Source organism: Microtus oregoni, unplaced genomic scaffold, assembly GCF_018167655.1.
Source record: "Microtus oregoni isolate MIOR12 unplaced genomic scaffold, Mior012 000018F_ref0000195, whole genome shotgun sequence".
NCBI classification, from domain to species: Eukaryota; Metazoa; Chordata; class Mammalia; order Rodentia; family Cricetidae; genus Microtus; species Microtus oregoni.
In genome coordinates this window covers 9804899-9825535 of record NW_024543077.1, presented here as the reverse complement: position 1 = coordinate 9825535, position 20637 = coordinate 9804899, and the positions used below count along the sequence as shown (strand labels likewise).

Here is a 20637-nt window from a genome sequence, read left to right as displayed (position 1 = left end):
CTTAATGTCCGGACAGTTAAGTTCACAAATAACTAACAAGTGTCCTATTCTGCCTAAAAATGCATGATTTGATTAAATGAGTGAAATACCAATTTCAGACACAGGTGGTTTCTGTTTTCTTAAACCTCCATCCAGCTTAGGTAACACATTTTCAAAATGTAAGTGATGACATCTTTTACTGGAACTATTTCCTAAAGTTATCAACTTTGATGGGGATAAAGGATTTGAGTTGAAAACTGTGTTAGTAGCCCATTTAATTCAATTTATTAGGTTTATGTGAATATCAAAATCTCTGTGAGGAAAACAAGAAGCCTTGTTGTATTGGGTTCATATTATGAGATCCAGCAGTCCGTGCTTAGGAAAGAGTCATGGCTTTGGCATGCTGGTAAGATCTTTTCTGCAGTATGTGGAGGAAACAAGTGTTGGATTGACTTGGAAACAGATAGAACTATTTTCCTACAGGGTGATTTGTGACTTAAGTGACAATATCATGGTTTTGAAGGCCGGCAGCACATCGTATATTTAGCGTGCCAATTCCAAAGCTGTCGTTGGGAGTCCCGTGGGTTGCTGCACTACTTTTGGTGATGCATAACATGAGACTCAAGCTGACAGAGAAATACTGTGGTCGTTGTATGATATCATCGGTTATCATCAGTTTTAACTAGAAGGTTCTGATGATGATAAATGCTGGTGGAGCAATAAAAACGTCCTAATTCCCCTTGAGAAATTTGTAGGAGGCCATTTTCAAATACTCAGTAATTCTGGCCTTTAGTAATGGCAAGTGAATCACAAAAGATCATCTTGCTTTCAGAATGATTGTGTTGCTTATTTTAATTTTAATCCCTGCCTCCTCTGAAGTTACCTATAAAATGGATGTAGAAATGTTCATTAACTCTACATAATACTCTATTTCCCTGACTTTTGCCCATAAGCAAAGTCTGTGATTTTACTTAGCAGTGGTGGAAGTTTGGCAAATGAGGGTGACAAGCACTCACTAGCTTTGCCATCTTTATTGCCAAATTAAATTTTAGAAAGTAAACCCTCACACTTGAGCATTCGTACTGGGGAATTTTAACATTTATATTCATAATAAATGAAATTTTTATTTTGTTTTGTTATATCTTGTCTATCAATAATGTGCAATGGGATTATAGTTTGTGTTTCTATCCCAATATCTGGGGATATGGGGTAGAAGGAGGTTAAGATGATTTAAAGGGTCTATGGGTGCTTAATAACATTCAAATTCCTGGAAAGGAACACATTTTCTGGTGTTTTACTGATATTTGGGGTAACCAAGAATTACTCTTTGTGTAGGGTTTCATAGACCACCTTCGAAACATACCCATTTCTTGCACCCAGGACTCACTGGCTTCCCTTTACATTCAAGGCATAGCAAAGATCATTGGCAAAGGTGGATAAGCAATCATTTCTACGTCTAACATGTGTGTCTTAGCTGAAAGAAGAAAAGAAGGTTACTTCTGACCACTACCTAAGCTGAATGAAAAGCTCTAATATGTTCATCAGGTGGTCTGTGAATTAGAAAACTCTAAAAATGTAAGGTTGCCTCTCTGGTAGCTTCTTGTGAGCCATCATTCAAACAAGGTGGGTGGCAGGCTTACTTAACACTCTTGGTGACAAAAACATTCTGAAGTTGGCCTAAGATGACAGAGGAACTGCCCTTTGGTTGGGACATCTGCCGTGAGACTACGCGAGCCTCAAGACTTTGAAAAACTACTTCCTCTTTACCAGCACTGTCCTCATTGCCACATGTCACAGTAAATGGGTACAAATGAATCAGATTATGTCTCTAATGGGCCGGAGTTGTCCACATGCAGACACTAGGGGTCTCGCCGTAGGACCACAGCTTTCAGAAAGCAGGATTTGTTTCTGATATCCTTGTGTGTTGTACAGTGGTAGCAATGGTTATTCTTTCAGTTTTAATCCTTGATTCAGTTTGGTGTAAAGCATTGAACGTTATGTATAATAAAGAGGGTGTGTCCAATTGGTATGATATCTACTTTGTTTAAATTTAAACCCGATTTTCCTTCTTTTATTTTCAATCTGGAGTATATTCTTTCTCATCTATTTTATGACTATGTTAGGCAGCTCGTCCTGTCCTTGCCTCTTAATTCCCTGCCCTGTAGAGAATCTGGTAACACTGTTTAGGAAGGGGGAGATGAAGGATTCTATTTGCCGAACGCATTTTCTTGTCAAAGAAACATGTCCTCTGCTTTGGCATGAGGAAGATCTTCGAACTTTCCCATGAACTTAATGTCTTTTTTGTTTTTGTTTTTTTATTTTAAGTTACATTTCATTTTTGTTTGTGTTTATGCTTCTCTTGTTTCTATTGCAGTTTGGCCTTGGTGTTGCCATCCTACAGTTTTTACTATATCAAAGCCAAGCTAGCAGAGACAATAACTCAGGCCAGATGTAAGTACCATGGGGCAACTGCAGGATCCACTCGCTGTCTCCTAATGTCAGATGCGTGTGCCTAGATTTGGGGATGCCCAAAGCTTAGACATCTTAGTGGGTAGTATTATCCGGTCTCCAGCAATGATTCTAACCCATCCCAAACATGCAAGGAACAAGAAATATTCTACGTGGATAGAATATGAGCAGGTACTCCAGTCTCACTGGCAGTCCCCCCATCCCCCGCCCCTGCCTTGCTATGTGCCGAGAATCATTGCGGTGCCATGTCCTCTGTGCCTGTCGTTTTAAGGGTCTGTGAGCTGGTGTGCACCGTCTCACACGCTAATGCCAACATGGTCTCCGCTAGTGGCACTGTGCTGGCAAAAGCTTTTCCTTTGCTTATCTCTCCTTTTCTTTCTTTCTTTTTTCTTTTCTTTTCTTTTTTTTTTTTTGCCTTTGGCCAGAATAATGTTGTGCTTGGCAGTTAGCTTGCTTTTTATAATCCAAATTAATGTCTCAGTAACTCAGATAAATTCACTTTTAAGCATCCTTTGGAATGTGGAGTAAATAGCATCAGTAACCATTTCAAGTCTTTTTTAAGTTTTATTTTGTTCTTGATGGCTAGACTTAGTTAATCAAAATGACCATCATATCCTTGGTTCACCACTCCATAGTTACTAGCAATCTAAAGTTTTTTTTCTGTTAGGCTTCACGAAAAAAAAACATACATATATCTTATACGAGTTTCCATCTTTTCCATGCCTGTCCCTTTGCTCTTTGCAGTGGTAGGCACTTCTGTGTTGTGGTAGATTAAAGGATACATTTGTACTGTCACTCAATAGGTATGATGGTCTTTTAACAGCCAGCAGTTCTGCATGAGCTAGCTTTTTATGTGATAGAGGAGGGGATAGCTAGTGAGTCCTTGCTCATTCGTAAGTGCTTCTGTCCGGAGCTGGCATCATCGGGACTGCGTCTGCATCAACCACTCGGCAAAAACAGACCCTTGAAATAGCCACAGGACGGAGAGGGGGGAAGAGTAAAGTTGACAGAACAGAGCTTCCAGCCTTCCAAATTATGTGTTTTTTCCAAACTACAACTGTACATAAATGGACCTTTGATCTGTGCACAATATTTTTATTCACAGTCATTGAATAAAATATTGCTTTTGACCCCTTTACTTTACCCTCTTTTTTTTTTGTTTCCCTGCTTTCTCTTTCTGATGGATTTACAGCAAAAAAGGGGAAAATGAAGGGCAAGTATTTTCTTGTTGCTCAATTTCTTTATGTTTACTACACAACATTTTTACTACTGTTTTCATTCCTGCTGGATCTTATCCTCTGTGCTTCCCATTCGCTAGAATTTTCTCCATGACTACCCGAAAGTTGGCAGCAGGACAGGGCGGGTGTACCTGTGTGTGCTCATGTAACCTCTCACACTTAAGTTGGTTTTAATTTCTTTAGACGTAATATCGTGTTTCCTTTTACATCTTTCCACCTGCCAATTCATACCTAATATAAGATTCTTATTACCTCACCAAATGCATGAATGAGTTCATTCAAAGCATTTTATCCTGTTATTAAACTACTTCACTGTTGTTTTAAAAGAGACATTTGTTATAAAACCTACTTACTGTCTTAAGATATTTAAGTATATTAGAAGAAGAGTATAGACAGCATTTCCTAGGTGAATACTGCCATAACTGTCTAGTGAAGCTCACCCATGTTATAATCTTACTACACTGGGAAACACTGAGAATCTTCACAATTGATTTGTTTCAAGTTTAAGATATAAATAGTCTCTTGAAACTTTTCTTACTATGTACTTCATACAATGCCTCATGTTGTCTCATACCCTGAAAGCATGTGTTCTGTATTGTTTATCTAATCTTATATCATTAAATTTTCAGATTCAGAAACCCTGAAGCCAGACAATTTTGAAGAATCTGGCTACACCTTCATAGCACCAAGGTTGGTTTTGTTGTTCTGATTTCCTTTTATTGTTGGCTAAGTCCTTCCCAAACGGCCTTAATTGGGGTCAAGATTACTCAGAGTTCATTCTGTGTTATGTTGTGGAGCCAAGGGGACAATGACTTTTAAGCTTCCAATATCCTTTTATTCATTCAGATAACAGCTACTAGGGGAGCAATCGCTATAGACGGAGTACTGTGCGAATTCAGATGAATAATGGCAGATTGGAGCGAGGGGCTTTGGTCTTCTGGAATAAACAGTACATCCAGTAAAGGAGGATTGTCTCCTGGAGGTTGTATAGCATATACATATAAGTACAAAGGTACTCCACATATACATGTAATTATTGTGGGAGCATACACACACACACACATACATATATGCCCACACACTTAAATATGGAATGCTTTTAGCTCACTGCTGTATTTATATATACTCAACACAGAATTCTGGATGGTAGATTTTCATTGAAGAGTATTTTTATTATATTTATACACTCAGCAGTATGCATGTAACATGCCACCTAGTTGGGCTGTAAGTTTTTGTCCTTTGCCTTTTCAAGGTTGACAATGTCACCCATTGATTTTGGATCCAGGGACATTACCTCCCCAGACTGTGTGTACGTCATTGTTGCTGGTCCTGATTGCTTGCACTGGTTTAACCACAGCACCCTTGTCTTCTGAGTTCACCTGTGTGAGGCAATGGTGCTGCCTGTCTTCCTGTGGACCAGCCACCCCAGCCTGTCCTTGAGGATGCAGTAGGGGACCCTTTTCTTGCAACACAGCAGGCAGGAAAACCACCAGCTTTATGGGGTTCATATAATGTGTAACCAATGCCAACTGGACTTGTTTGTTCTCCAAAAAGTTGTGGCAATATTGACTACTCATTAAAGAACAGGTGGTCTCTGCAGGAGCATCCCCTTTTCCAGAAGCTTTCTTCTCAGTGGGAATCTCCAGTCTCCATTAAAGCTGCCATTTTGTCTCTGGCCCATGCTTGTGGGAAACCATAAGCAGCTGGGAAGGTGATGGTCAAGGGCCTTGGTGAAATTCAGGGGATTAAACCGCTTATAGAGGATAGGCCTTTGGGATTTTGACAAAGTAGGTCAGGTCTCTTTGGCACTGGATGTCCAATGCCTTTTCTTGAACAAAGAATACACCACCATTTTGTCCTCTTTACTTCCTCTTGGTTTGTTTCATTTTCATGTACTGTCCAGCTGGAAGGGAGAAAAATGCATTGCCTCCACGTGTGTGTGTGTGTGTGTGTGTGTGTGTGACAGTGACAGAGAGAGATAGTAACATAATCTTATATAATTTGTGGGTCATGTATGCATGTGTTTGCATGTGAGTGTGTAAGTATATGCACCCATGAAGCTGAAAATCTTTTTTCACTATTGCCTTCCACCTTGTTCCCTAGAAACAGGATCTCTCATTGATTCTGAAACTTTCAAATTCAGCTAGAATGACTAACTAAGAAGCTCCTAAATCTGCCTGTCACCTCTTTCCAACTCTGAGATCCCAAGTATGCTTAGTGATGTCCAACCTTATCCCATATGTTTATATGAACATCTTAGCAGGCAATTTGATTTCTCTCATGTAATCACTATCCACGCACATATTTTCATCCCTACTTGAAGCTTTTCAAGTCTTTAGTTTTACTCCTTTTTCTTATTTTGGGGCTCTGACTTTAGTAGATAGTATACAGTATCAAAATCCTACTAGCGTAGCCTAAATTGTCTAAGAAAAATAGAGACAGAAGTTTCTGTTATTTTAAGATGCACTTTATCCAGGAAAATTTTGAAGAACTAAAAAAAGGGTTCCTGTAGTTGTTCAGAGTTATCCTTTATTTTTGCACGTGAAAATCACTCAATTCTGCCTCTATTTGAGAAGTGGTAGTATTTGCAACATCTTGGAAAACCACAGTTGGCAAAGCTGATTCTTGACTTCGAGAGAGTCCTTCATTGTGCTGAGCATGGAGTCGATCATGTCCTCGGTACTCCTTGTATCTCTCCCTTGATGAGCCAGTGTCCCAATTTTCTTAGCCCTCGCTGGTAGCAGATGCAGGATTCTCCCATGAGCTTCATTTATTCCCACACAGAGAAGTTGTTGAGAACTGTGCCTACCTGGGCTCTCTCCTTCACGAGCTATTTCCCACCTACGAGTTGGGATGATGTCTCCCAAATCTAATATGACAGACAGTTCTAACTGCTAGGACCAAGAGATGCAAGTGGCCTGCTGACGTGGCGGCAGAGACTCAAACAGATTCCTTCCAGGCTTTGTCCAGGATTTCCACATCGAAATTCATGTGTCCTGACAGCCTAGCAGGGATGCTTCTCCAATGTGCTTTCAATTCAGTGTTGTGTAAACATTTGTCCCACTTGTTGGAAAGCTCTTCTGGTGTTGTTTTCATGAAGAAAATACTACTCTTCCAATGCACAATCTTGAGACATGGCTGCTGTCCTGATCTGCTCCCATTTGCTGATGTCTTACACTACTTGATCCCTGAGTCTTGCCAGGTCTATCTTAGGACCTCTGTATAATTCTGTCACTCTTGCTCTTTTTCCCTAGTGCAGGCCAAGACCTTTTGGTGCTTATAGCGGGATCTGAGTGGATCTCACATGTCCCCCCTTTGCTCCTGCTTTCCAATCCTGTTTCTGTTCGGTGACTAGAGAGAGTTTTTAAACGTTGAAGTCATCTTTTTCAATTGCTGCTTCCTAACCTGTTACGGGATAATCTGGGTCGTTTCCTGCAGCTTTCAAGTGCTCTGTCACCAGGGTGCAGAGTTCTGTTGTGTTTCCCTTTAAGAGAAACTGGGAGACTGCAAACTGGCTGCCTGTTCACTGAAGTAGAGAGAGTCTCATTTTCTCATGAACCGTTTCTGGTGGCTATAATGTCTATTCTAGTTTGATTTCTGTTGCTGTCATAAAGCAGTCTGCCCAAGAGCAATTTAGGAGAGGAATGGGTTTATTTACATTTCATTCCAAGTTAAAGTCTTCTATGGAGAGAAGAATGGTCAGGAATTCAGGCTGGAACTTGACAGAGAAACCACACAAGGACACTGCTTGATGACCAGCTCACAAGGGCTTGCATTTCTCCCTCTTTTATATAGCACACGGCCCCTTTCCTGGGGTGGGATGAACCTTCCTGCAGCAGTTAAAAGTCAACACAGAAATCCACAGACAAACCCACAGGTCACACTGGTCTATGCAATCCCTCAACTGAGATTCCCTTCTTAAGTGACTCTAGTCTGTGTCAAATTGAAAGTTAGTGCTCGTAGGACACAGTCTAAGGGCTACTACAGCAGTAGATTTAACTAGTTCTAGCACAGACATCGTGGACTTCGGAGTCTGAGTCACTTGCTGTTTTGCTCTATTTTGAAAGGTTTCCTCGTGCCTAGTCTTTCTTCTACTTTCGTTATGTATGCACAAACCCCACTAAATCCTAACCCTCGGCATCAGCTTGGGAGATGCCAGCCATCCCACTAGTATGTATCCTGCTGATGATGTCATGCAATTCTTCACTTCCCTTACCAAAGATTTAGTCACTTTTCACGTACTCAGTTTACTTCACAGAACCACTCTGTGACCATTTCAGTTACTCTTTGACATTCAGTATTGAATCTCTTGTCCTGGTCACTGGAGATCTGAGTAAATATTTAGTAACTAGAGAATCAAAGAATATATATCACTTTAAAATCTGTATGATTATCTTTAATAATTGTGCTCATATGTGTGTGTGAATATGCATACATGCAGAGACTGGAATCATCCTTAGAGAATGTTGCTCCTTGAAAGTCATCCACCTTGTCTTTCTAAGGCAGAGACTCACATTGGTTTGGAACTTAGCCAACTAAGCCAGGCTTGTAGGCCAGTAAGCCCCAGGGTCCACCATCTCTTCTCTGTGTTGTTCATTACTCTGAATTAGCTCTGGAAGGCTAATTCAGATCTTGACACCTGCATTATTTATTATCCTAATTTGTTTTCTGTTGTTTTCATAAAACACCTTGCCCAAAAGCAACGTAGAGCAAGAAGGGAGTTATATTCCACAGCATAGTCCATCAATGAAAGAAGTCAGAACAAGAGCTCAAGAAGAACTCCAAAGGCAGGAACTGAAACAGATGGTTGCACCTTCATTGGCAGCCTTTCCTTGAATCTGCATCACATGTTGTCAAGGCTCAGGTTTTTTCCATGATCCTCCAAATTTACAGTAAACTTCAAATGAGGATCTACCTTCACCAATGACTTCTCCTGGTCTTTGTTCTGGGAGACTCTAACTCTGATTCATAGTGCCAAGCATCAACTCCTCTCCATGACCCCTTTGTGCCTGCTAAACCATTACTGTGTGGGAAACTCATTTCAATTGCCACATTTGTTTACCAACTTGAGATGTAGCCTTGCCCCTGCTGGACTACAGCTTCTGTATACTGCCCCTAAGGACATAATTATTGGGAAAATTTGCTTCAGGGATGCTAGTCTCTTAATAACAACAGATAATTCTCTAGTCTTAGCATCAACTGTCCCAATAAACCAAAGGTTTCTATTCCAGGGACTTTTGTTCTAAGACATTTTCATTTATGTAAATGGGTGTTTTATCTGCATGTAGTCATATGCACACTGTACATGCCTGGGTCTAAATAGCAAGAAGAGGGTGCTGGATCCCCTGGAACTAGAGTTACAGATGGTTTTAATCTGTTATGTCGGTGCTGGTAGTTGAATCCCCATCCTCTGTAAGAACAGTAACTGTTCTGTCTTAGTTACTTCTATTGTTATGACACATGAGCAACAAAGTCAACTATTATGAAAGAAAACATTTAATTGAGGATTTTTTAAAACCATTTCAGGGGTTTAGTCCAATATCAACATGGCAGGGAGCAGGGTGACATGCATGGCCTAGAGCAGTAACTGAGAGCTACATTTTTATCTATACACAGTTTGAGAATTTCCCTTGAGATAGATAAAGATGGCATAGACATCCTAGATCTATTGTCAAAACCTCTGAGCCTACTCCCAGTGACATACTTCCCCCAACGAAGCCACACCTACTTCAACAAGGACACACCTCCTAATCCTTCTCAAACAGTGCCATTCTCTAGTAACTAGAATTTCAAATATATAAGCCTATTGGAGTCATTCTTATTTAAACCACCACAATAGCTCAAGTAGTGAGTGATCTCTCTGGGCCCCTTCCATAAATTTCTTGTGTGTGTGTCTATGTGTATGTGTGTGTGTGTTGTTTGATTGTTTTAGAACTGTTCTCTCTGTGTAGCCCTGGAGTTATCCTGAAATTCACTATGTTAACTGAGCAGGCCTGGAACTCACCTCTGATCACACCCACTCATCCCTCTTCATCCCTCACCCTCCCCACCCTACATACGCTCCCACCCCTGCTACATGCTGGGGTTAAAGTCCTGTGCCACCTCATGACTTGTTATGCCTTGCTCGGTTGTTATCCCTGGGAGACCTCTTCTTTTCTGAATGAGAACAGAAGAGGAGTGGATCTATGGAAGGGGAGGAGTAGGGAGGGGGACTGGGAGTAGCAGAAGAAGGGGAAAACTGCAGTCAGGATGTAATGCAGGAGAAAAGAATAAATGTAAATAAAAAAGCCCGGCACCACCATGCTTGCTCTAATTTTTTCATAATATTTTTATTGATTATTTGTGAATTTCACATCTTGAATACCAGCACATTCATTTCCATGTCCTCCTAAATCCATTTTTCCACCCTTGATATCCTCCTCCCCCCCAAAAAAAGAAAGAGGAGGAGGAGGAGGAGAAAAAGACAAGTATAATTTGTGTTGCTCATATACTCACTGAAACATGGTCAAAACAACTCCCCATGGCCAGCCTCTTAAAGAAGACTGAGTTCTCCATCCCCACCCCCACCAGAAGCCATCAGATCTTAATCTTTAGACTCAGGTCCTGGCAAGCCACACACTCATGGCGTGTTCGTTTCTGGCACAGTATGCTGTGTGGTTTTCAGTTGTCACCCGTATGCTCTTATTATCTGACAACTGACTCCACCAACAAAGACTTCATTCAGCGTTCCTCGGGAATGTATTGTTTAAATTATCTCCACCACTGTTGCTAGACTCAGTCAGTGTTCACACTATCACACAATATCTTTTGTTGTTATCATACAGCAAAAGAGTACATAACAACTTAATAAGTGAGCTATGCCTAGGGAGGGCAGGGTCTAATTGATTGGTCTGAACAATAGAACCTTTCTGTTTGCTGATACAAGTCAAAATTGCTCTCAATTTAGAGTTCGGTGACAGTAAGAGGTGACAGGCAGGGTGTTCACCTAGAGAAAGGGTGAATTAAGGAGAAACCAGAGTTCTCTGGCATTCCTGGCCAATAGCCACAACAGAACAAAAGACATTTCCAACTACTGGCCAAAGAGAAGAATGAGAACTCTTTGCTTTTAGAGCCTCGGCTCCAGAATCTCTCTGGTCCTTTGCTGTCCAATGTCAGAAAGGACACAAATTGTCTGAAGACACACTGTCTCGGGGTTAGCCCTTCGCCAGTCAGATGCCCCTGGGGAACTCCTGTGGCTTCTCTGAATGTCAGTTTTCTACCCTTTACCATTTTAAATGCCTTTGTTTAAAGCATTCTTCAATTAGAAGGATAAAATCAAGGCAGACATGTTTTTAAATAATAAAATGGTAGTCCAGATATGGTTTGAATAATAATTCGGAGGTTTTTTTAATCTATTCCTTCTAAAATCTTGCTTTAAGCTTCTAGCTTGTGAGATAATAATTCAAATTTAATATAGATGTTTTAGACTTCAGGGCTACTCTTACTTCTGAAACAGCAAAGCCTTTTGGGCAAGTCAGATTTAGCTTTCTTGACAACCCAATACATTTACGTTATGAAAACTTTCTAAACTTTGCCTCTAAACTGAGTTTTTCATAGCAAGATTATTGTATCTAAAATATTAAGTATAATTTTAAAAATGTGTTAAGTTGGTCTCAACCAAAATTATTATAGATTGCCGTGCACCGCGCCCCCATGTCTGCGCTCAGTTCGTGAGCTTTGGGAAAGGGGGCTGGAGGTTGAGAATACAGACGCAGAGACAGACTGACACATGCAGACCTCTTAACACTGATACCAAAAGCCCCAAGAATGCTCCCTTTATTGTGTTCAGGGGCAGATTATATAGAGATAGCCACGCCCCAGCCAAACCCACCAGAAACCACTCTCCTGCCATCAGGAACTCCTGAAGTTCTCGTGCTCAGAGCAGCTGTAGGTACTCAGATCAGGGGAAAACAAGTTGTTTACAAGAAATTCAGGATCTGGGGTCTCACTGCTACCAACAATAGATTTTTTATTTTTCAACTAAAATTTGTTATAAACCAAACTTTTTAATTTTGGTTTTGAAGCTCTGACTCTGTCCAGCTCCGTTGTTATGGGCTCTGCATTTAGGTGTTTGCTTTTCTTCTTGAGACACTTAACACTTCTCCCTTATCTTGAATGCTAGCTGTTTCTATTAGCTGGATGAGCTTTCTTGATTGAATAGTGAGCTTCATGTAGTTTCGTTGTCTTTATGTGTCCTATATTTCTAAATCAGGACTGTAAGATTTGCAGAACGTGTTAGTTCCACAGTCCTGTTCGTAGTATCTGCAGAGTCCAGCTGTATTCTTAGTGGGAAATAAATGCTGTTGGCCCCTTTGGCTCTTTGCAGAAACAATGCAAGCTGATGGTCTGTAGAGAAGCAACGGTTGCTATTGTAAGGTTCTTACAGGAGGGCAAGAGACAGTTTCTCTAGAAGGCTTTCTTGAACCTCCAGCCCCCAAATCATGGACACAGAGACTTAATATTAGTTTTGAATGTATGGCCTTAGTTAGGCTTTTCCCACCAGCTCTTAGCACTGATTTCAGGCTGTTTCTCTTCATCTACGTTTTGGTAGTTACCTTTCTTTCATTCTTGCCTGCTTTCTCTGCGTCTAGCTGGCTGATGGCTGTCTGGCTGAGTGGCCCGTGGCATCTCCCTCTCTTTCTCCCTTGTTCTCTCTTTTCAATGGAGATTACTCCTCTGCCTAGCTATTGGTCAGTTATGTTTTTATTAGACCAATCAGGTTTCTCGAGACAGACAGAGTAAAACAAATGCAGCACTTCTTTACGTAGTTGAACAAATGCAGCCTAAACAAATGTAACACGCCTTTACATAGTGAAAGTAGCGTCCCGCAACCTAAGCAAATGTCATACATCTTTACATAAAGTAATATTCCACAACAAATTCGCTTTAAATTATCCATGACTGAAGCAATAAACTAACTTTGCTACCTTTCTCAGTGCTCATCTTGAAAAGGGGAGATAGAGTCTTCCACGATGAAAAATCAGTTCTACCACATTCTAGAGTAACCCAGCTCATCCAAGGAAAGCACTGTGCAGGCCATCTTCTCTTTTGCTTTAAAAACAATGCTATTTCATGGGAGAGATGACAGATAAACCACACCCATTCATGGTAAGACACTCAGCAGACAATTTTCAGTAATGGGTCGAATGAGCCCTTTACCCGAAACCTCTGTGGCACAGTATATAAGCTAGGAAGCAAAGGTCAGATTTGGAGGAACTTATATCACTTCTGTGAGTGTGGCAACATCCTGGTACAGATTTGCGTTATCTTGTGAGTTCTATAATGATACGAATGATTTGGGTTTGATTAATGATCATGCCTAAATTATTTGATTATGCCTAAAAATTATCACACTTTTCTAAGTAATCAATTCGTGATATTATAAATTTATCCAAAGTACAAGGTAAACATTGGCTTTTAATAGAATATACAAATTTATTGACATTTTAAATTCACTTACTTCAAATCTAAAAATTGCTAATAAGTTTTGGTTATTGAAAAATAAAATGTACATGATTGGAAAAGACTATTACAATAATTCTATTTTACACAGTGTGGTAGTGGTGTAGGCCTGTAATCCCAAGATGTGGGAAGACAGAAGTGAGGATTACTCAAAATTGGAGGCCAGGCCGGGTGGTAGTGGCGCATGCCTTTAATCCCAGCACTCGGGAGGCAGAGGCAGGCGGATCTCTGGGAGTTCAAGGCCAGCCTGGTCTACAAGAGCTAGTTCCGGGACAGGCACCAAAGCTACAGAGAAACCCTGTCTCGAAAATCCAAAAAAAAAAAAAAAAAAAATTAGAGGCCAGCCTCCACTACATAGCAAATTTCAGGGCCACATAGTAAGACCCCATCTCAAGAACACCAAAAATTAAACAAACAAGCCAAGATCCCTTTTTTCCTAACTGTCTATTTTGGAGGACATATTTTCTTAATGTCTCACCACTCACTAACAGGGACTTATTTCATTTTAGAGATAAGAAAATGGGGGTAAGAAGCTCAATTGCTTATAAAGCTATCCGACCAATAGATATTGTTTCTGCAAGCTGTAAATTGTAAAGTTTTGATTTTAATATCTTAAATATTCAAATCTTGTTTTTCAGAGAGTACTGCAATGACCTTAAACTTTCCGATAATAATACTGAATTTCTTTTAAATTTCAATGAATTTATTGATAGAAAAACTCCAAATAACCCTTCCTGTAAGTATATATGATTTGTAATATGTGCCTCAGTGATTGTGTCCGAAATAGTCAGTTTGGTTTATGTGATCAAATCTCAGGATAATCATGACAGCTTATCGGTGGACTGTTTTATTTACTACATTCATTTTAGTGGTGACAGCAATTTATTCCTTAACTTTTTATATGAAAGCAATATCATTTCATTATTAAGTGAAATCAAGTTTTCAGAGCAAGGTAGTCAGTACTGGAAAGCAGTTAAGTAGTATGCTCACCCTAGTTCCTCTTATATTCTGAAAGTTTGTTGTGAGTCATCTTGTGAAGATTTTCGTTACAGTGCACTTGCTATGTAGAGAAAATCAGGGTATGCTCTCTGAATACGTTATGTCTTCAAATGTGTGTTTTCATATGGATAGAGTACATCGAACAATCACAAAGTCGTTTTCTTTCCTTATGACTTAGTTTGATCATAAGCCACTTTGTCTAAAACTAGACTTCTGTGGTTGCATACCTCCGAAGACAAATCTGGTGGAAAGAGACGGAGACTTTGTAATATTTAATTTTAGCTATCATAGTTGTCTCTTTGGTAAATCTACATCATTAACCCTTGAGAATTTTGCTCAGATGCATAGTTTCTAAGCTTTAAACATCTAATAATCCAAAGGTCTTCACCATAAAAAATGACTTAGAAGGCTTCTACCTGGAACAATTCGAGTGAGGGAAAGCAAAGCTACATCAAAATTTACCCCAAGAAATAGAATTTTAAAAACGGAACAAATGGCTGAAGCATCCACTCCCTCTTTTTATTTCTCTTCTTTTTCCTTTTAAAAAGTAATTATTTCCGCATTTCTATTATTAAAGCACTTCTCTCAGTTATCCAAAGTCAGAAAGCATCCTTCTCAAAGCTGCCTCTCCAACCTGAATCGTTATTTTGGAAAACTGAGTTGTCCAGCTTTCCCCTGCTTACATAAACAGCTATCAGTGAAGATTATACATATCTTACTTGAATCAGATGAGATTTTTGTCAGGAATGTGAGAAGAAAGTGCCTGTAGATTTTTTTCAAAGTTTCATGCCCTGAGAGCAGACAGGCCACAAGAGGCAAAGGGAATAAGCTATGCTCTTTGATCTTGGGCCTCATTTTCTCTTCTTTCTATTACCTTTGAACCTGGGCAGGCATGCTCCTCGGTTATTACAGAAATGACAGCTGACAGCCTGTGCTCTTGAACTGATATTGCTACATTAAAAAAAATTCCAGTTTTGGAATAGTGCTAGTATAGGATAATTCTAACCCTTTCCCCTACACCAAAACAAACACAAAAATGGACATTTATAGGACTTTCAAGAAGTCAAATTCATGGTCTAATACTATGTTTCACTGTGGAATATGGAACAGTTGATGTACCCTTTCCTTATTTAAAAAAAGGTGAAGTAGCATGACATTTCTTGAATTTTCATCTACCATTTATTTTTATTTAAGCTTTTTCTTGAGAGTTACATACAAGAGTGTTGTATTCAAATCCTTTCCTCCCTTGCCTTACCTCCTTCCAATGCCTCCCACTGCTACTCCCTCTCAAGTTCATGACCTCTTCTTCTTCAATCACTACTGTCATATATGTATGAATGCAGATATATGTTAAGTATATATTCATATATATAAGTATGCATATATGCATATCTGTGTATATAAATACTTAAGATATATTCAATATGTGAATCTTTATACATATGTACATATAATATATATGCAATACAAGTCACACATACAACCTCTTGTGTCCAGTTAGTGTGTTGCTCCTATGTATATATGTTTAGGACTGACCACTAGGAACAGGAGATTCTATCAGGGGCTTGTCCCTGGAGAAGTCCCTATAGAAGCGGCCTATAGTTCTTCATCAGTGAGGCCTCATAAAGCTTCCCCTATGCATGTTGGCATAGCAACTATCCCTGTCTTTGCACAGTCCCCGGTTGGGCCACATTGTTGTTTAGTTTCCATACATGTCGTTTCCTTGTCGTGCCTAGAAGCAGATGTCTTTCGATAAAGCACTTTCTCTCATTAGCAACTGGCTTTCTTTTTTTTTATTATTATTATTTTTTTTAATTTATTTATTTATTAAGGATTTCTGCCTCGTCCCCACAACCGCTTCCCATTTCCCTCCCCCTCCCCCGATCAAGTCCCCCCCCCCATCTGCTCGAAGAGCAATCAGGGTTCCCTGACCTGTGGGAAGCCCAAAGACTGCCCACCTCTATCCAGGTCTCGTAAGGTGAGCATTCAAACTGGCTTTCAAAATACTAATTCATTCATGGCCCCAGTGTGGCGGGTAAGATTAATGGTGCAGAAAATGCACAACTTATATGGACTATTCCTGCATAGCTACTCAACTGGTTTGGAAAGTAGTAAATATATTTGTTTCATTGTTATTTGACTTGAAAAACTATGTGAGTTTAATCAAAGATACCATTTTTCTGTGTTAGGTAATGCAGATTTGATTAATAGAATCTTGCTGGATGCTGGTTTTACAAATGAACTTGTCCAAAATTACTGGAGTAAGCAGAAAAATATGTAAGTATAGAAATATATCTATATATATACACATATATACATATACATATTGTATTTCAGTTACACACATCTCTGGGAAATTCTTAGATAATACACCTCATAAATTCAGTTAGTTATATAGCTTTAGAAGTGATTTCTCAGGAAATCATTTTACAATGATTCATCATTGTGTTTTCAGTTGTGAGTGGCATTCAGTGGTAATATTGGCCATTTGTGAGCATTACATGTTAATATGACTCAAACACATTAAATGGGCGTGGTTGTTTATGTGTGTTTGTGTAACTAGTGTTTCTAGTGAATGCTTAGTTGACTCGCCCCTGACACACGCTGCTCTCTTCCTCAGTAATTAAGACATTGCAGCGTGGATCTCTCATCTCTGTTCGTTTCCAGTCCATCACCGCGCTTCCCTCATCTTCGTAATCAAGATCCTAAAATATCATTTTCCAGCAATTACATCAGCCAAGACTTGTGCCTTTAGTGATTTCCTTCCCGGTTCCCAGTTTCAAGTCTGTTTCCCTACACGGGTTTGCTGCTGTAGTCCTGTTTCTAAAGCGCTTTAGTGTAAAGATAAAGATGGAGCAAAAAGGCAGGCATGCTGGTCCATGCCGAGAATTTCAGCACTTAGAAACTGAGGCCCAGCCAGCACAGGTGTAAGCTCAGCCTTGGCATAGACCAAATTCTGTCTCAGAGAGCTGGGGAGGGGCAGCTCTTAAGCATGAATTTCCAGACCACTCATAGGCGGTCCCTTTAAGGAAACTCATCCTGGAGAATCGACTTCCTGTCCCTGTATCTTACAACACTCTCACAAACACCAGGCTCCTTCCTAGCTTCCCCTTTTCTCTATACACGGATGTCCTCTGTATTCCCTGCCCGTCAGTCGTCAAAGGACAACTCCATCCTTCTTTCCACTATGGTGACTCTTAAGTATACTAACCCTGAGCGTTTAATGTCACAGATCATTATCCTGCCATTCCGTGTGTGTTGATAGGTGTAACGTGCTCTCCTTGATTTCCCTTTGTACTGTGAGCACCCAGCTTGGTGTCTTAGCACGTTCTTTCACGTGCCTCCTTTTATCTTCTATTTTAGCAAAGGAGTGAAAGCCCGCTTCGTGGTGACTGATGGTGGGATTACAAGAGTTTATCCCAAAGAGTAAGTTCAAATAACCTCTGTAAAAACGAGTTCATCGCCACAGCCCGTGCCAAGGGTCTGCTGGTTGCCATGTAAGGAAGCTATTCTCTGGGAAAACTGATCATCGTTAGTAGATTAAATTGCACTATTGTTTAAATTGTTTATGTTAATAAAATATTCCATTTCCCTGGACAATATTATTATAGGGTGTTGCAATGGCAGTTGCTAGTCATATTTGTATATATTCACTACAAAATTTAGGAGAGGTTGAAAGCGATGTTCCTTTATGTAGATACAGTCCAAATGGGCTTTATGACCATACTGGGACCGAGAACAGAATTAGCTTAGCACAATCCTTACTTACATTGGTTTTTCATGCCTCGTGTCCCTTTTTATCTTAAGAACAGTTCCTGCAGTGGGCTGAATAGATACCAGGCTTATTAATACTAATTAACGGACTTAACTTTAATTTCTCAACTGAGAGTCAGCTTTTCCTCATTCTGATTATGCTGATATATTGCTTAGTAATGAGTATCAGTTATGCTATCCGTACTTGACTTTCTTAGGCATACCTGAATAGCAGATATGTCTTTAGAAATATATTTCCAAGAAGGGAACTCAGATTATCATGTGCTTAAGGAATATAAATGAGGAGAGCCATTTCCTCCCTAGGGCTGGAGAGAACTGGCAGGAAAACCCAGAGACGTATGAGGACAGCTTCTACAAGCGAAGCCTGGATAATGATAACTATGTCTTCACCGCGCCGTACTTCAACAGTGAGTAGGCTTTGGAATCCGGATTTTTCAGTTCCTTTTCTATCTTAAAGCAAATATTTTTTTTGGTCCCTCTCCCTTCAAATCAATATATTTTGTTAACCTGCCCAGAATAGTCATTATTTAACCTATAATATATACAAGCGATTGGGGAAATAGAAAAGAAGCATGCATTTGGATGAAGAAATAGAATGCATACACATGAAGAAGCCATCCAGCAGTGCAGGGCTGGAATCTGTGCAGGCATGCACAGTAAGTAAGAACATATGGAGCTAATCCCATGTATTTCAGCTACTACATTCAGACATGGCTAATGACATAGGTTGGTGTATAGAGATGAATTGTATCTTATCTGTGGTAATGGTATAATTTGCTATCTATAATAAGTAGTAATCCATCTTTTAATATAATTTATATGATTCTTTGCTGCCCTGCCACAAAACCCTCTTGAGTTCATCCCTTCAGTCTCTGTGTACATAGCTACTTTATTCCTCTCATTTCAAAAATGAGGATTTCAGAGTTGTATACACAGACATACATCTTGCATAAGGCAAAGCCTGCTTTTGACTCTGAGATCATTCTTTCCATTTCCCTCCAAAAGCTTCGCCAACATTTTAAAATATTCCATGGCTGTGATTGGACCGTGCATCCATTATATTATGGAAGCAGATGAAATCAAGTTGGATAATTCATGACAATAAATGAATAAATAAAAATCAGCTTTGGATTCTTCAAACTTCTTTGGTATTTGCAGAAAGAAAAAGAATACCAAAACCATTTTATTTGTAGAAAGATCATTCAAAGGCTCAGAACTGTGATTCATCTAGATTAGTCTGTTTGCTTTTCTTTTAGAAAGTGGACCCGGCGCATATGAATCTGGCATTATGGTAAGCAAAGCTGTCGAACTGTATATCCAAGGAAAACTTCTTAAGCCTGCAGGTAAGCATGCATTGTGTGTACAGGTGACCAAAGTTAAATAAGATATTACATTTCATCATAAATGGGAAACACTTATTTGGGAGATCAAAATTTTAAATCTGGGATAGATCTTGCAATGCTACTCTGTCAGTATCTCCTGTTTTCAAACGCACAAAAGACTGGTGCCAAGGTCGTACATAATTGTAATCATTTAAACATGGAATTACGTTTACATACCTGTATACTAGACTACTATGTAGCTGCTGAAAACAGGGCTGGGTCTGTCTAAAACTGTTCATCTATTTGGAAAAACATTAAGTCAACCAGGCAATCCAAGTAGACTATTGCAAATGAGAACTAGAAGTGGGCTGGAGTCAGTGCATACAATAAAATAAGATCCAGTGGAATTTGTCGTTAGATGGCCCAATATTGCTTGCAGTTATAGTCAGAGAGACTAGATGGAAAGGGGAAGGGGAGCAGCAGTTTCTGCTCCTGGGAACTGTGTTACCCTATCTACAGTTCTACTCCTAGCCTTCACTCCATTATTGACTCCCTCCTTCGCCGTTCGCTCAATTGCTAATTTACTTCCTACTTATCGCTTAGTCTCTCAGCTACTCACTGTTGCCCACCGTTCCCAATAGCTCATGTGCTCCTCTGACAACAAATGTTTCTTATGAATCTAATGCTTGAACTGGCAGGGTTAGAGACACCTTTTATATATACTGCACTAATGATCATATATTTTAAATATCAACACTCACCTTTTTAGGTTGGACTATTAATAAGAGCCAATTGAGGCTATTTTTTTTTTAAAAAATTGCTTGAAATGTAAAATATACTTTATGGAATAGTTTAAGACTATAAAAACTATATCTTAATGATTCCAGAAACTTTACTTCTATAAAAATTCTTATTGACTATCAAGTTTATTAGTTAGTTTATAAATTGTCTAAGTTGTTACATTGCGAAGATGGTATTAAAACAATCATGACTTCAAATTAATTTATATTATTTTTTCAGTTGTGGGGATTAAAATTGATGTAAATTCCTGGATAGAAAATTTTACCAAAACTTCAATCAGGGACCCGGTAAGATTTTTTTTAATTATTCAACTATGATTAATAGTTTTAAAGTTCACCTACTGAAAATGATCCTTATATAGTGGCAAAGTAAACTTCCAGGGTCGCTCCCTTCAATAGAAAGAGAAATTCCCATTTTCAAAGCCTGTGTTTTCCTAGGCCATACAATGAAAACTGTCTCAGGCTGACAAATGGAAATGCTCATACAGATTCATATTGATTGATATTTTCTGGCTTTAAAGATAAAACTAGGGGGCTGGAGAGATGGCTCAGTGG

General features: G+C 39.4%; 1 protein-coding gene across 6 annotated transcripts in view; it reads left to right on the top strand.

Moving 5' to 3' along the window:
• The window catches only part of LOC121459135 (voltage-dependent calcium channel subunit alpha-2/delta-1), a 427825-nt gene that overhangs the window by 384530 nt on the left and 22658 nt on the right, over positions 1-20637 (top strand). For 3 of the 6 annotated variants that reach the window (XM_041668666.1, XM_041668665.1, XM_041668663.1), the window contains 9 exons: positions 2354-2430; positions 3641-3661; positions 4316-4376; positions 13826-13923; positions 16376-16463; positions 17550-17612; positions 18264-18367; positions 19217-19303; positions 20303-20370. In XM_041668666.1, the coding sequence (XP_041524600.1) occupies positions 2354-2430; positions 3641-3661; positions 4316-4376; positions 13826-13923; positions 16376-16463; positions 17550-17612; positions 18264-18367; positions 19217-19303; positions 20303-20370 (667 nt within the window). The remainder of the gene's footprint in view (positions 1-2353; positions 2431-3640; positions 3662-4315; positions 4377-13825; positions 13924-16375; positions 16464-17549; positions 17613-18263; positions 18368-19216; positions 19304-20302; positions 20371-20637) is intronic. The other 3 variants (XM_041668668.1, XM_041668667.1, XM_041668664.1) reach the window with 1 other exon arrangement.